General features: G+C 39.8%; 1 protein-coding gene across 2 annotated transcripts in view; it reads right to left on the bottom strand.

Annotated features, from left to right (window-relative positions):
* poc1b (POC1 centriolar protein B) overlaps positions 1-14,501 on the bottom strand; it is an 84,879-nt gene extending 70,378 nt beyond the window's left edge. Inside the window, exons 1-11 of one of the 2 annotated variants that reach the window (XM_038706185.1) lie at positions 13,895-14,501; positions 13,332-13,416; positions 12,584-12,755; positions 12,169-12,348; positions 11,772-11,879; positions 11,414-11,529; positions 11,035-11,168; positions 10,793-10,861; positions 10,509-10,661; positions 7,820-7,897; positions 3,212-3,310 (exon numbers count right to left, since the gene is read on the bottom strand). In XM_038706185.1, coding sequence (XP_038562113.1) covers positions 3,227-3,310; positions 7,820-7,897; positions 10,509-10,661; positions 10,793-10,861; positions 11,035-11,168; positions 11,414-11,529; positions 11,772-11,879; positions 12,169-12,348; positions 12,584-12,755; positions 13,332-13,416; positions 13,895-13,909 — 1,194 coding nt within the window. In that variant the 5' untranslated portion in view covers positions 13,910-14,501 and the 3' untranslated portion in view covers positions 3,212-3,226. Of the gene's footprint in view, positions 1-3,211; positions 3,311-7,819; positions 7,898-10,508; positions 10,662-10,792; positions 10,862-11,034; positions 11,169-11,413; positions 11,530-11,771; positions 11,880-12,168; positions 12,349-12,583; positions 12,756-13,331; positions 13,417-13,894 lie in introns of those variants that run through there. The other variant, XM_038706184.1, reaches the window with a different exon arrangement.
* Between the last annotated feature and the right edge of the window lie 31 nt (positions 14,502-14,532).

The following is a 14,532-nucleotide window of genomic DNA, read 5'->3' as shown; positions in this document are numbered from 1 at the left end:
ATTTCAGTCCTTATAAAGACAAGAACCATGCACTGCAAAAACGCATTAAACACTGCTGTCTTCCTTAGCCTCATTTCAGGCTTGCAATTCTTCATGTGTTTCACAGCTGACTTGATATCTGTTCAGTACAATGGGTTTGACACTCTCTTTGTCATAGCCTACTCTCTGCTGCCACTCAACTAGAAGACAGACTGTCTACATTTTGAGACAGTGACAAAATTCAACAAAAGGTGTAAAATGACATTGCCACTAAGAAAGATTTTAAATAAGTGCCCAACAAACTATTACTATACTACTACTACTACTACTACTACAACAATTGTTAACCCAGTGCAAATTATTAAGACAAATGAGAGTTTATGTAACCAAGAAGGCTAAAAAAGGAATAAAACATTTGTATTAAAAGGCACAGTGCTGAATGCAGCACCAAAGCAGAGAGTGGTGGTACACCACAACATTTAAAAAGAACAATTTAAAAGGTTTTCCAGTTCTACTAACTACTACACTGAAGACAAGAATGACTTCCACAAATAACCATCAGTTGAATTATATTGATGTAATTCAGTCTCATTAGAACTTCCATATACCCCATACATTTAGTGACATTTAGGAGAAGTAGCTAGCCACAGGCAAGTAGAAAACTATTTAGCTAGCATCTAGTGCTCAGGGAGTCCTTTCATTAAAACAAACCTCATCATGCAATCTAGAGGCCCCTCAATAACCTCTGGGGCTCCCTGAATTCGAATTTGGGCCACTGCCAGAGACATGAATGGAACTTGTATCAGAAAGATGACTCAATGTTGCCACGATAAAAAATAAAAAATGTGATATTTATGTTTGCAGACTGATGTGATCCAGGATTCCAAGAAGTGTATGAAAGGGTTCAGTGACCAAGAACACACAGACAGCAGCTATGGCTGTTGGCTTGGATGATATATGACACTTTATGGCTACTGGTGTGTCTATGAAAGCTCTGTAATGTCAGTGTAGTGTGAGGGCACCACCCTGGGCCTGTGTCTGCTTTATAATGACGTAGTGTTTGCTGTTAACACTTCATTCAGAAGCACTGAACTCTGCGAGTGCTGCTAGCTCACTGCAAAGCTTAATGGTCAATGCAGAGAGAGAGAAATGGAAGAAGGGCACAAAGCCACAGCTGATGTTACATTAGATTTATTTAGAGGACATTTTTATCAAAGGTGACCTAGAATAAGTGCAAGAATTACGCAAGTACATCAACTTCATCAGCTTCATTAGCTGCTTCAAGTGCTACATTTAGAGACATTTGTTTTGTTTGTTTTATTTTAAAAATTTAAATGTGTTGAGTTTCTGCTGTCCTGATTTCAATGGGGATGCCAGGAGCAAACAGTCACAGTTTTGCCACATTAATGTCATCATGTCATTACCGACATCACCTCCATGTCCAAATAAAAATATATTAAAAAATAATAATAAAATCATAATCCATATAAACATGCAAGTAAAAAAAACGTGCAGAATTGTGTTGTTAAGTGCGCACCTTTACACAACTACAGACAACTTCACTAGTTCAACAACATGAGAACACCCTACAGGTCTCATACAGTGAGGAAAATAAGTATTTGAACACCCTGCTATTTTGCAAGTCCTCCCACTTAGAAATCATGGAGGGGTCTGAAATTGTCATCGTAGGTGCATGTCCACTGTGAGAGACATAATCTAAAAAAAAAAAATCCAGAAATCACAATGTATGATTTTTTAACTATTTATTTGTATGATACAGCTGCAAATTTTTGGAGTTTGTATGTTACTAGTTACTTTAGCAACTAACTACTGCTATCAGCAACTGCTACTTAGTTAGCTACTCAGTTAGCTGTGCAGCTAGCAGTCCTGTTGCTGATTCTGCACGGAGTGGAAGCTTGGTGCTCCAAGAGTGTGTATACTAACATTACTACAGATGCTTTGGACCGCTGGTTCAGAGCCAGCTGACAACAGCTACTGTTAGCAACAGCTAGCAGTTAACAACCTGTAGCATTAGCAACAAGTAAAGCTATCTGTCCATCAGGAAGCTTCATAAATCACAGAGTTGAGGCTGAGCAGTCAGACGACATCAGAGGGAAAACCAGAAAATATTTCCTTCATAACCATAAAAGCACTTTCTGTGAGACACACTGTACAACATACAGCCGTAGCTCCATCAGCTCCTATGACCACCAAGTCTGGAACGTTGACTGGTCAGTGTAACTTTGGGGGCATAAATATCCCAGATGTTATGTAACATCTAGCGCTTGTTGGCATTCGCCATTTTTCAGGGATATTTTGGCTGCGTGAGATTTACATATGAATGAGGAAAACAATAGAGATTGTGGCTCACGGTTTGTCAGTTACATGTACTGAACTCTTTATTCAGCTATGTCAAGGAAAATACAGTTTCCATTCTGCGGCACCTTTAATACTCTGCAGGCATTGTGGATGCAGCACTAGCTGGCCAAGTTTAACAAGCGAGCTTTGTAGTGTTTTTGTAAACACATCAATAAAGAAACCATCAGAAATGTGAATAACAAATGAAAGGATGTTTTGCTGCCTTTTCATCTATACTAGTTAACGTTAGCTAGCTACAGACTGCCGCTCAAAGGCTAGTTTAGTTATAAATATTATTAGCTGATTTTATCAAGATGTTTGGTAAAAAATTAAAATTTTATTTATTAAAAATAAAGGAAAAAATGCTTTCCACTCTCTTGGTAAACAACTTACACTTCATGGTCAAAATATGGACTCCTTGAACATTATACCAATGTGATTGTAAACATTCTTAAACTATATGCTGCTATAACAGCCTCTGCTCTTACTCTTAGTCTACCAGATTTTGACCTGAATGCAGCTGCATCTATCATTGTGTGCTGTAGCCTTAAGATTTCCCTTCATTGGGAGTAAGAGGCCTGGACCACACCAGGAAAACAGCCCAGACTAAAAGTACACACAAGTATGTGGACAGGGTTGTCATCAATCCACATCTCAAAGAAAATATGACAGCCATATGAGGACATTTAAACACATTAAAACACAAGTTTATTGCGATTGAAGTCAAAAGAAAAATAATGCATAAGTGATGAGAAGAGATGGCCCTAAGCTAAACATGAAGGTCACCAATGGCAGCAGGAACCTCCCCATCAAGCCACCCATGTACCCACCACAGGCCATTTGCATCTCCCGTCCCTTCCCTCTCTGTTTCCGCCTACGCTTGGACCCATTAGGGCGATGAGGGAGAAACACGGACGCAGGGCGGAAGGGAAAGCACTCTGAGGACATCAACAGTGGAAGGAGCAGGAAAGGACTAGGAAATGACCAGAGGAGAGAGTTCCTCAGTGATGAAAATCGGAGCTGACAGGAGGAGTAGCACTGGGGGCTCCCTGCTCTGAACAGATCTCAACAGAAATGACTCTCACACACATGCACACTCCAATACTCACGTACACACACAGACCCCAAATACACACTCATACACATAATTTGGCAGATTTGCATATCTGCTGACACATGTACACTACATAAACACACATGCAGGCTCAATCACTCACATGACCACTGACATAACTGTACTCATATACATATACAAGCACAGAGGCTTCTGCAAGCTGCAGGAGGCACAAATGGATGCAGGCGCACGTGTGCGTTTGTTTAAGTTATATTTTGACACATTTAGCTGATGCACTAACAGTAGGAATGCAAGTAAGGATTCATCTTGCTATTTGTGGCAAGGATAAAAGTGATGTATATGTATTAAATGTGCGTGACACCAGGGTGCAGTGAGTTAGTAAGTGAGTTAAACAGGCAGGCAGAACTCCAGCTAGTCTATTATTAGAGCTGCGGCTGCTGCTCCCTGGTTGGGGCCCCTTGGGGCCAGGGCACCGGCACGTGGATTCCTGCTCTCTCCTCATCTCTCTGATCTCTATTCCTACCCATCTCTCTCTCTGATCTCTCACAAGCCTTTCCATTCAGGCACGCTCAGGCGATTCATAGAGGGAGCAAAGACAAGCTCCTTCAGCAACACAGGGAAAGAGAAGGAAGATGAGAAACGGAGGAGGAAGATGCGGAGAGAACAAAAGGAGAGAAAGAGCCAAATCTAAGGGAGACCCTGCTGTTGAGTACACAGCAGGCTTAGGTTAAATAGTGTCAACAACATTGTCCTTGTTAGTAAGTTGAGACTGCACATATAAACAAAAATGTCACGGCCGACAACTTTACCTAAAAGAGAGCTACCAGACACATTTACATTTGCTTTTTAGACTGATATTACATTTTCATGCGAATGTAAAAGCTTTAATTAATTCTATCTAGTATTATACATTCAATTACTAATGCGTTACATCAATCACCACTAAATTGTAGCGACACATATATTGAAATATATATTTTGTGTATATTTACTATAAACGGCCCCTTTAATGACTCTCCTACATATGACAATTTACCAGAAATGATCTGATATTCTGTGCAGGCTAAAACTTGTCCCTTCCTCTGCCCATTCATCTACACAGTTCCATGTCATCATCAGAACATTTCAAGACATGAATGGCTGCAGTTATGTGTTTACTGGAGTCTGAACCAAAACCACTTATCTGATTTGGCCATCCTGACTGTAAATGACTTCCAACTGGCTTGGTCCATTCATAGCTTTCCTCCCACACAGCAGGCAACGGCAGGAAAGGAGACACTAAGAGAGCTAAGGCAGCACGCTAAAGAAAAAAAATTACTACTGCTGAATTACGAGCAATAATTAATGTAGACTACATTTTTCAAAAACTTTTAGGGAATAAGTAAATCATTAAAAGCAACTATTTGCAGTTGTGGTTTTTTAAGAGCACAGCAATACCCGTTCAATAAAAACAGTATATAGAAACATCTTTCCATAGCTCAACTGTGCAAAGAACTCAAAAGACCTTTTAAGTCTCTGAAGCCTGGCCTGGCAAATGCTGTGTTGCGGGGAGTCTGACTGGGTGTCTTTTTTTTGTACTTGAGGTATTTGTCTAGGTTGTTGCTTTAGCTATTGTTGATGTTTGTTTTGTTGTTTATTGTTTATTTTCTCTTCTTATTTGTGAATTGGAGTTATGTTTTTGCTTAATTCAATGTTTGTGTGAGTGTTAAAAATCCAATAAAAAATAAATAAAAAAAGACCTTTACACGACTTGTATTTTAGTTTTCGAGTTTGGATAAAGTCACAGCCCTAAAAGGAAAATTATATGAACATTTATCAAATTCTATCCATATAAAAAATATAAAAATGCCCAAACTCACATTCATCTGCTTATGAATATACACGAACAAAGAAAAGTATATATTTAGTTGCATACTGAGGTTTTGGGCGAAATATATTACTTTGAATGATTTTGTGAACCCAAACGCATTTGATGCCCTGCGATTCTTTTTTACAACAGTAGGGGGCAGTAATTATTACCTTAACTTCTCTGGGATGCTGTGTAAAGAGAGACAGCTGCTGTACTCCTAGTCAGGGACCACACCAGCGAAATACACATCAGACTCTGGTGTAGTTTACAGCAACCATGAGCAAACTCATGATTTAGGTCTCTATTGTCTTTAACACAGCTGTGATTAAATAATTCACCACGCAGCTAAACCATCCTCACTTCTGAGAAAGCATGTTGTTGTCCTAATACTCATTAAAACATTAAGACCCACGTACATCAATCTCATGTTTCTACCAGTTTATCCAGGATTGGCATTTGTGGGCTAAGCGGATAGCAGTAATTCACATCCAGGATTTTACCTTGCAACATATTGTGAACTCAAGTTCAAGGCCACTACCCTGCCACCCCAGATGGTCCAAGCTCAGCTACAAACAAAGGTTGTTGAGTCAAAAAACACACAAAAGGGCACATGAAAAAGCTGGAGAAATAGGCTTGTAATGGAAAAGGGTAATATTTTCACCTTTTGCTCAGCTGTAGTTACATTTGGCAATATTGACTAAATTAAAACTTAGATAGGTCAAGAAAAATACATTTTAAAGTGAAAATAGATATACAAGGATTACACAAGGGCAAATGTCTAATAGGGACATTTAAACTTGACTCGTTAATTTCACTCTTACTGAACTGTAATGCAGCTTTCAAGATAGGGAAACCTTAATTTATGCTACATTCACATTTTACGATAACTAAATCCAAAATGTAAACACAGAATTGTAATTGTAATTGTGAATGTGCAGAATTAGGGGGCAGTCAATTTACTTTACTAGATTTTTCTATAACTCACTAGCACTTAGTCAGTTAGCCCCATGCTAACACATAACATTAACATTTTACTGTACGATTTATTTACCGCATTATATGCAATCAAGTCCTTAAAGAACAGTTTTTGAGTTTAATTTCATATGTGATGGATGTTAATTTCACATGTGAAATATGCGCATTGCTTTTGGAATAATGACTCATGATATCCAGTGTCTAGATCCTATGATTCAACTTTTTCCCATGGTCTAATATGAAAAAAGCAAACAAACATCGCAATAAATCGTAACATGGATTCGCAATACTTGCAGAATAAGAACCACTACGCATATCAAATCAGCAACCCAAGTATTGTGAAAGTAGCGTCCCAACCTTAGCATGATTAGAGTACCAGTGTGTTGTGATGCTGAAAAAAAAAAGCTTTTTTTTAAAGGATAAACACGAATTAAAGAGCACTGACAGACAGCAGAGTGTTGCTTTCTGCTGGCCACATCTCTGACCAGTGAATGGATTGTTGTTGTCCTTTGAGGCAGTTGTCAGTGCTGCAGCAGGATGGCAAAACTACAGACTGGTCTGCACTGCCACCTGGTGGTCAAGGGAACACCCCAAATAGACACAACCTTGAATCTGAAGATGTGTCCCATAAACAACAGGCACAAACTTTTCATTCCAGCCTGTAAAAAGCTGCGATGTATTTATTTAACATGGTGAGTAGCAGCGGGATATTTAACATTCCAAGCCTTTTTTTCTATTTTTTGCCGTTTGCACAAATTGCTTACTGTTAAATAACATATTGACCTTACCTATAACAATGGATCAAGGCCCCCAGATCAATAGAATATATAAGACAATAAATAAAAATACTGCTGTTTCATCCTGTATACTTCACATGGAACCATGAACCCTACTTGAAAACCTTTGTGGAGGCCGTTCACTGTCCTCTCAATCTCACGAGTTGCGACAGGACAGCTGCTTCTGAGGGCAGTGATTGGTTGGAGTCAATGTACAGCTGCAACGATTATTCGATTAGCTGTCAACTATTACATTATTTGTCACCTATTTTGATAATCGATTATTCACTTCAGGTCCTTTTTTTAAAAGAATAAAAGAAGAAATGAGGGCGTCACCTTGGGCTTTGGGAAACACTGATCAACCATTTTTCACAATTTTCTGGACCTATCAACTAATTGATTAATAGAGAAAATAAGATTAATAGATAATGAAAATAATCATTAATTGTAGCCATATTCTGTGGTGCTTAAACTTAGTTAATCTTTCAATTTTCATGTGAATTCTGAGTAAGTCTCAATGTGTGTCCTTCCGCCTTTTGACTGTGATATGTAACTGTACCTGTAAACAGTCCTGCAGATCGTTGTGTACCATCATTGTTGTATGGTCTCCAAGTTATCTGTCTTTGCACCACCAACCATTTGCTACCTCAAGACCTCCTTTTGCCATTGAGTCTTTTTAAATCAAGAAATTTTGAGTATTTTTTTAATTAAGTAATATGCTTACACATGCATACACTAAGTGTATGTAAACATACTAAGTGTGATTTAGGATGCAGCTTGCTTTCTTGTGTCTGTGAATTTACTTACTGTGGTGCTGTGAACAGCTTGGCCCAACTCTATGACATGTGGATTAGTGGACTGAGTGTCTGCCACTGTTGGACTGATCTGTGGAGACAAAGAAAAGTAATACATACAGTCCCCTGTTTCTGTTGTTGACTGAAGACATTTGGGTTCAAGATCAAATTATATGAGTATGAGACAAGAGTTCAGAATTTCAGCTTTTATTTCCTGGTATTCACATGTAGATGTGATAAACAACTTAGGAATATCACCGTTTGTATCAGACAACAGCATTCTTTGATGAGCAAAAGTAGAGGAACAACTAATCTTAAAGTAAATAACATTTAATATTTGGTGGTATAACCCTTGCTTGTAATAACTGCCTCAAGCCTGCGACCCATCGACATCAAACGGTTTCAAATGAATTCTTCATTTGTGATGCTATTCCAGGCTTTTACCGTAGCTTCTTTCAGTTCTTGTTTGTTTCGGGGTGTTTCTCCCTTCAGTCTCCTCTTAAGGAAGTGAAATGCAGCTCTACTGGGTTGAGGCCAGGTGGCTGACTTGGCCAGTCTGAAACCTTCCACTTTTTCCCCTGATGAAGTCCTTTGTTTTGTTGGCAGTGTGCTTTGGCTCATTGTCCTGCTGCATGATAAAATTCCTCCACATTAGTTTCAATGCATTTCTCCGTAAATTGGCAGACAAAATGTTTCTGTCCACTTCTGAATTCATTCTGCTGCGACCATCATCAGTTACATCATCAATAAATATTAATGAGCCTGTTCCAGAAGCAGCCATGCACGCCCGAGCCATGACATCACCTCCAGCATGCTTCATAGATGAGCTTGTATGCTTCGGATCATAAGCACTTCCTTTCTTTCTCCACACTTTGGTAGAGATTGATCTTGGTCTCATCAGTCCATAAGATTGTGTTGCAGAACTTTTGCGGCTCATCTCTGTACTTCCTAATCTTCCTGCTGATGAGTGGTTTGCATCTTGTGGTGTGGCCTCTATATTTCTGCTCTCTGAGTCTTCTTCCAGCAGTTGATTGTGATACCTTCACCCTGCACTGTGGAGGTTGCTGGTTATGTCACTTACTGATGTTTTGGGCATTTTCTTCACAGCTCTCACGATATATTTCTGTCATCAACTACTGTAGTTTTCCTTGGCCGACCTGTTGGACGTCTGTTGCTCAGTACACCAGTAGTTTCTTTCTTTTTCAGACCATTCCAAATTGTTGTGCTTGCTCTGCCCAATGTTTGTCCAATGGCTCTGGTCGATTTTCCTTCTTTGCTCAGCTTGACAAATGGCTTGCTTTTCTCCCCTAGACAGCTCTCTGGTCTTCATGTTGGTTTCTCCTCTTTAACAGGAAATGCAGTCTTTATAGGTTTGAACCAAGGATGAAAACTTGGACTAGTCACGCAGAGCTATTTAATGTTTGGACAATCGACCTAAAAGGCAACACCTGGGCAACAAGAACCATCTGTCAGTCACATGTTCCAATAGTTTTGCTCACTTGAAAAATGGGTTCAAACAAAGGGTGGTATGTCCTGAGTTGTAGCTGCTCCACTTTTAACCTTTACAACAGTGGTCAGCAATAGGCGGCCAGCGCCCCAGAACCAGCCCGCCAGCCATAATATCTGGCCCGAGGACAGATTGCTTTGATAGCAGAAAAATTTAAATTAAATAAATTGATAGCGGCTGGTGTTAAAACAGATCTCAGTCATAACAGCTACTCACATATTCACTTCCTCTTAACTGATTGTGCCTACTAAATAAAAGCAAGCGTTTATTGCAGCAATGCTTCATGTTGAGTTTATTGAGAGCTTTTACTTTGAAAAGTTCTGTAGGACATTCAAAAGAGTTTCTGGCTTGCATGACACACCTCTGAAAAAGCAGTCAGTAAATGTGCGATTGGATTCCCCTGAATTTCCTCAGAGAAATGAAAATAAGAGTCCTTTTGTTAATGAATGCATATCAAACGCAGGGACGCACACGCTGCAGCACATGCTTTATTGTGAGCATGTGCAAAAATGTCCTTACTATCTGTTTAACAAGGGAGAAAAAAAAAAAAACATCCGCTGTATGTTGGGATCGATCATACAACCTTCCCAACAGGAGTCCCGCTCCTACCGACTAAGCTAGACGTGCACATAGGCATTTAAGGTTTTGAAACAATTTGACTATGTTATGGCCCGCCATGTAACGGCTTTAAAAACATTTGGCCCGATGCCAGACTTATTTGACGACCCCTGCTTTACAACATATCCCTTGATTTCTCACCTGAATAATTTACTGAACACAGAGATGTTATGTGTGGGATGTCAACTATGGAGGTTGTTTCACTAGATATCACTTGTCTGTGCGTGAAAGGAATGTGAATGGTTTAAATGCTTGAGCACTGGTTACTATAATAAAACGAGTCTAATGGTTTGTAAGCCAGGGAACTACTATCTGGCCCTCTGAATACATGATGTTCAGTACCTAATGTGGTGAAAACTGATTTTTTTGTCATGCTGATTTCATGACATTATTTTTTGTTTGCTTGTATGATAGACGATGTTGACGGTGATGTGGCTTGTAAAAATACACCAATTAAGCTTGTATATTACTCATTTTAGAAAAGTGTAACTAGTACCTAATCATTCTAAACAGAACTCTACACAGCCTAACTTACTATACATAATTTGCATATAAAATTAGGTAAAATAGAACTGACCTGAATGGCTGTGGGCTGTGGGTGATGAAGGTGGGGTCCTCTGGGGTGGATATCAGTCAGGTGGGGTGGTGGATCGGGGGTGGACCTCCAGCTGTGTTGTTGCAGGATGTCCTGGTAGGATTTGGTGTCAAAGTTTGTCCGCCACATCAGCACCTAGAGGATCAAGAGATCAGCACGACAAGTTACTCAGATTGTTTACTATAGAAAGTAAAATAATACTTTGAAGTTACGTGCTATTGAGAGTATATGGAACACAGGGTCATTATGTATCATGAAACACCCACCTGCCCATCAGCTCCCCCCGAAGCAAAGAGATCTCCAGCCCTGGAAAAGGCTACAGTGAATACAGCGCCCTGAAAAACAAAGTAAACAATGTTAGCAAATAAGAAAACTTACCATGAAAAACACCATCAAGGATTAATACTGAGAAATAGAGGAAGTGGATGGAATACTGCTGCTCAGACTGCCTATACTGTCTGATGGTGTTTGATATCTGTTGGTGAACTGAGCTGTGCTATAGCATTACTTTATGTCCACGGAGGGTGTAGATGAGGCGCCCCTCCAGCAGGTCTAGGATCTTAACAGTGCTATCACTGGAGCCACTGATCAGGTAGTTGTTGGATGGGTGGAAGGAAAAACTGTTGATTCCTGCACTGTGGACTGCTCCAAAGGTTACAAAAATAAGCCACACACACAAAGCACATTAACAGCAATTCAAAGTAAGACAGGAATAATAAAGTAATAACATTATGTAAGCTTTAGTACCCTACTGAATAATGGGTAAGATAATATATATATATATATATATATATATATATATATATATATATATATATATATATATATATATATATATATATATATATATATATATATATATATATATGTCTGATATTTTGACATACCTTGATAATGCTGAATCAGCTTGTTGGTCCGTAGATCCCAGATTTTCAATGAACTGTCAGCTCCTGAGGATGCAATACAGGTGCCGCTTGAGTTGAAATCAACAAACGTTGCTGGTCTGGAATAACAAAAATCACTACATGGAGTCAGTGACCTGCAGCAGTTGAACAGTCTGGTAAGTAAATAATAAACAGCAAAACCAATGATGGGAGAAACAAAGCAATGACTATACTATATTGATTTAGTTTTTACATCAATTTTGTAAAGTCTTTCTTAAAAACTCTGATTTTTTTTTGGCCTTTCGTCTGAAATCAGAATCTCCATTCTCCACCTCCCTTAGCCAGGTTGTTTAGGACTTACCCTTCATAGTCAGTGAAACAGTTAATGCAGTGTTTGGTGGATGTGTCCCATAGCCGGACGGCACGGTCGTCTCCGCAGGAAACTATTAGCCGCCCATCTGGAGAAAACCTGCCATAAGGAAAAGACAAAACATGCTAGTTATACCAGGTAAGGAGAAAATAACTTTTCCAGCAATTCCCTGCTCATACAGTTACATGCACTTACACGTACACATTGCAGCAAATCTTGACCACTGAATTTGATCTATTGGTCTCCATCAGATGTTTAACATAGTGTCTGATTCAAAACGTTTTCAGGACTAAAAACGGGCAGTGTGCCAAATGTGGCTAAGTTGTAAATCTATGTCTCGCACACAAACACGCTACAGGACAAGAAGTTACTGAGGATGTGGTGGTACCTGGCACAGCGCACCCAGTTGGTGTGCTGGTTGAGAGAGTAGACGAAGCACTGCCGGTGAACACTCCACACTTTGACAGACTTGTCGTCAGACGCTGTCACCAGTCTCTGGCCATCGTGGGAGAAACCAACACTGCGTACAGCGGCCGTGTGGGCTTTAAACACTGTTGACTCTCCTTTCCTATAGTACACAGGCACATAATACAACTCATAACCCAGCCTCTCCTATTATCACATGCCACACAGCCTCAGTCTGTATGGTGTGTGTGTGACTCTCTAGCCAGTTTTACAGTTAAGTTTCTGATATATTGCACCAAACTGTGCACTAGATCATTTGTTTTACATTTCATCTTAGAGTCCATTTATTTTACTCAGCAAACAAGAGTGTCCTGATTAAAGAAGTGTCTTGAACCTACATGGAAGGTGTCCACAGTCGGACTGTTCTGTCCTTGGAGGACGTAGCCACCAGGTTACCAAAGGGGGAGAACTGCACACCAGTGATGGCATCTTGGTGGCCAACAAAGCGGAAAGCCCTCGCTTTTGTAGCCAGATTCCAGATCATCAGGCTCTTATCCACTGACCCTGAGGCTAGAGGGAGACAAAAGAGAGATGAAAGGAGAAAAATGTGCTCAGGATTTCCTGCTGGAGAATTAAAGTAGATTAATTTACTGGTATTGAAAGAGGATATTACAGTGAATAAATTTAGCTAAGTTTTATTGTTAACTTTTAACTAGGTCTCATATGAAAGAAGAGCATTCAGATAAGTCAGCTTTTTCATTAGACAGGTTAACATAATAGTCACTGGTTATACGTCACAGTGTCAAGAGAATACATCACTGTCACAGAAACCAAGATTACTATCCTAGGAAAAAGGTAGGTTATCTCACTAATAGATCAGTTGGAGGTAAAACTTCAGAAAATCACTTAGCTTGCATATATAAAGTTGGACGGTTACTAAAGATCTGAGTAACCGTGATTATTTTACTAAATTCTATGATCATGATTACTCTATTACATAAATGTGCACCAATTTAACTGTTTTCAGGTTATAGCAAGTGCCAAAACTAAGCATGGCATGATTACAGGAAAGTAGCTGCATACTGGCAAAGGACACCTGAATAGCATCTGTGTATTTGTAAAGTTTGTAGTGGCTGCAGAAAGTACCCAGTTGTTTGCAGTTTGGATTGAAGTCTGCACATGTGACAGCATCTTTATGTCCCTTGAAGTGTCTCTCTAGGGTCGGATCCTCCTGCAATGACAATGGACAGTCAGTCGGAAAAACTCCGTTTTCTAATTGGGTAGCACAGTCCACCAGGCTCAACTCACTTCCCTTTTCCGGCAGAAGAAGGGTTTGAACTGTGAAAATGCTCTATAGACGTAACGTTAAGTCTAGGCTGAGAAAATCTGTTGTTTTGCTAGTATGTTACTGGAGGACTGGGCAGGAAATCCCAATATGGCACTGCCTGCCTAAGCAGACCAAACATGGTTTCGTTTAGGGGCACCAGTAAAGAGACATCACACTGAGCAAAAACGTCAGGAGCTGAAGAACAGTATTTACCAACACGATTTAACAGAGGGGACCCAAGTGTGTTTGACAGCCCCACTTAGCAAATCCTCTTAGCAGAGAAGCAGCTAGCAAACTTGCCGACTCAGCTACCATTAGCACCAGTGTACGTTTCTCAAACACATTAGCCTTTTACGAAAGTATTTACAAATAACATACTTACCAAAACCGACCCCATTGTGGGCACTTGCTAAAAGATGTCAATCTAATGTTGTCAATGGGAAAGTTGGACCACCCCGCTGATCTGTAACGGTACTTCCATGTCAAACAGTGCGCCTTCAGCAACTGACTCAGACCTGACCTGTCGAACTCAGATAATACGGTGTTCTGTTCGACTGTTTTTTAGTAACCCTTTGTTGATTTTGAACGTTTTGCACTTTGAATGAAAATTGAATTTTGTGTTTACATAAGAAGCCGATAACACCCGCTATTTCTGCAGCTAAATAACTAGCCACCTGTGGCTCGAGCTTGTGGGAACGAAAGACGATGGCGCTGCATTCAAGAACCACATGGAAACGACCATCCGATATTAAAATTCCATTCATACGTTTAAAATACCATCAAGTTGTACATAATAATGGTAACCTGCTGGGGAATTCGGAGTTTGGCGGTAAATTCAATAAATCAAGGATCAAATCGATTCGAAAGGAGAGGTCCGCAGCCAAAATACAGTGAACACCACATAAAAACAAAATAAACCTAACAAAACATTCACATTAAGTATCCGTTTGGTGATCAATAGCGACCGAGTGGTGTAATGTATGAATACCACCAAAGCGCTGCCAACGAGTCCATAGTTTG

Source organism: Micropterus salmoides, unplaced genomic scaffold, assembly GCF_014851395.1.
Source record: "Micropterus salmoides isolate LMB-PRFRI ecotype aquatic unplaced genomic scaffold, ASM1485139v1 Ms_hic_scaffold_8, whole genome shotgun sequence".
NCBI lineage: Eukaryota > Metazoa > Chordata > Actinopteri > Centrarchiformes > Centrarchidae > Micropterus > Micropterus salmoides.
Note: the sequence above shows the minus strand (reverse complement) of the source record. Positions and strands in the feature narration are given on the sequence as shown.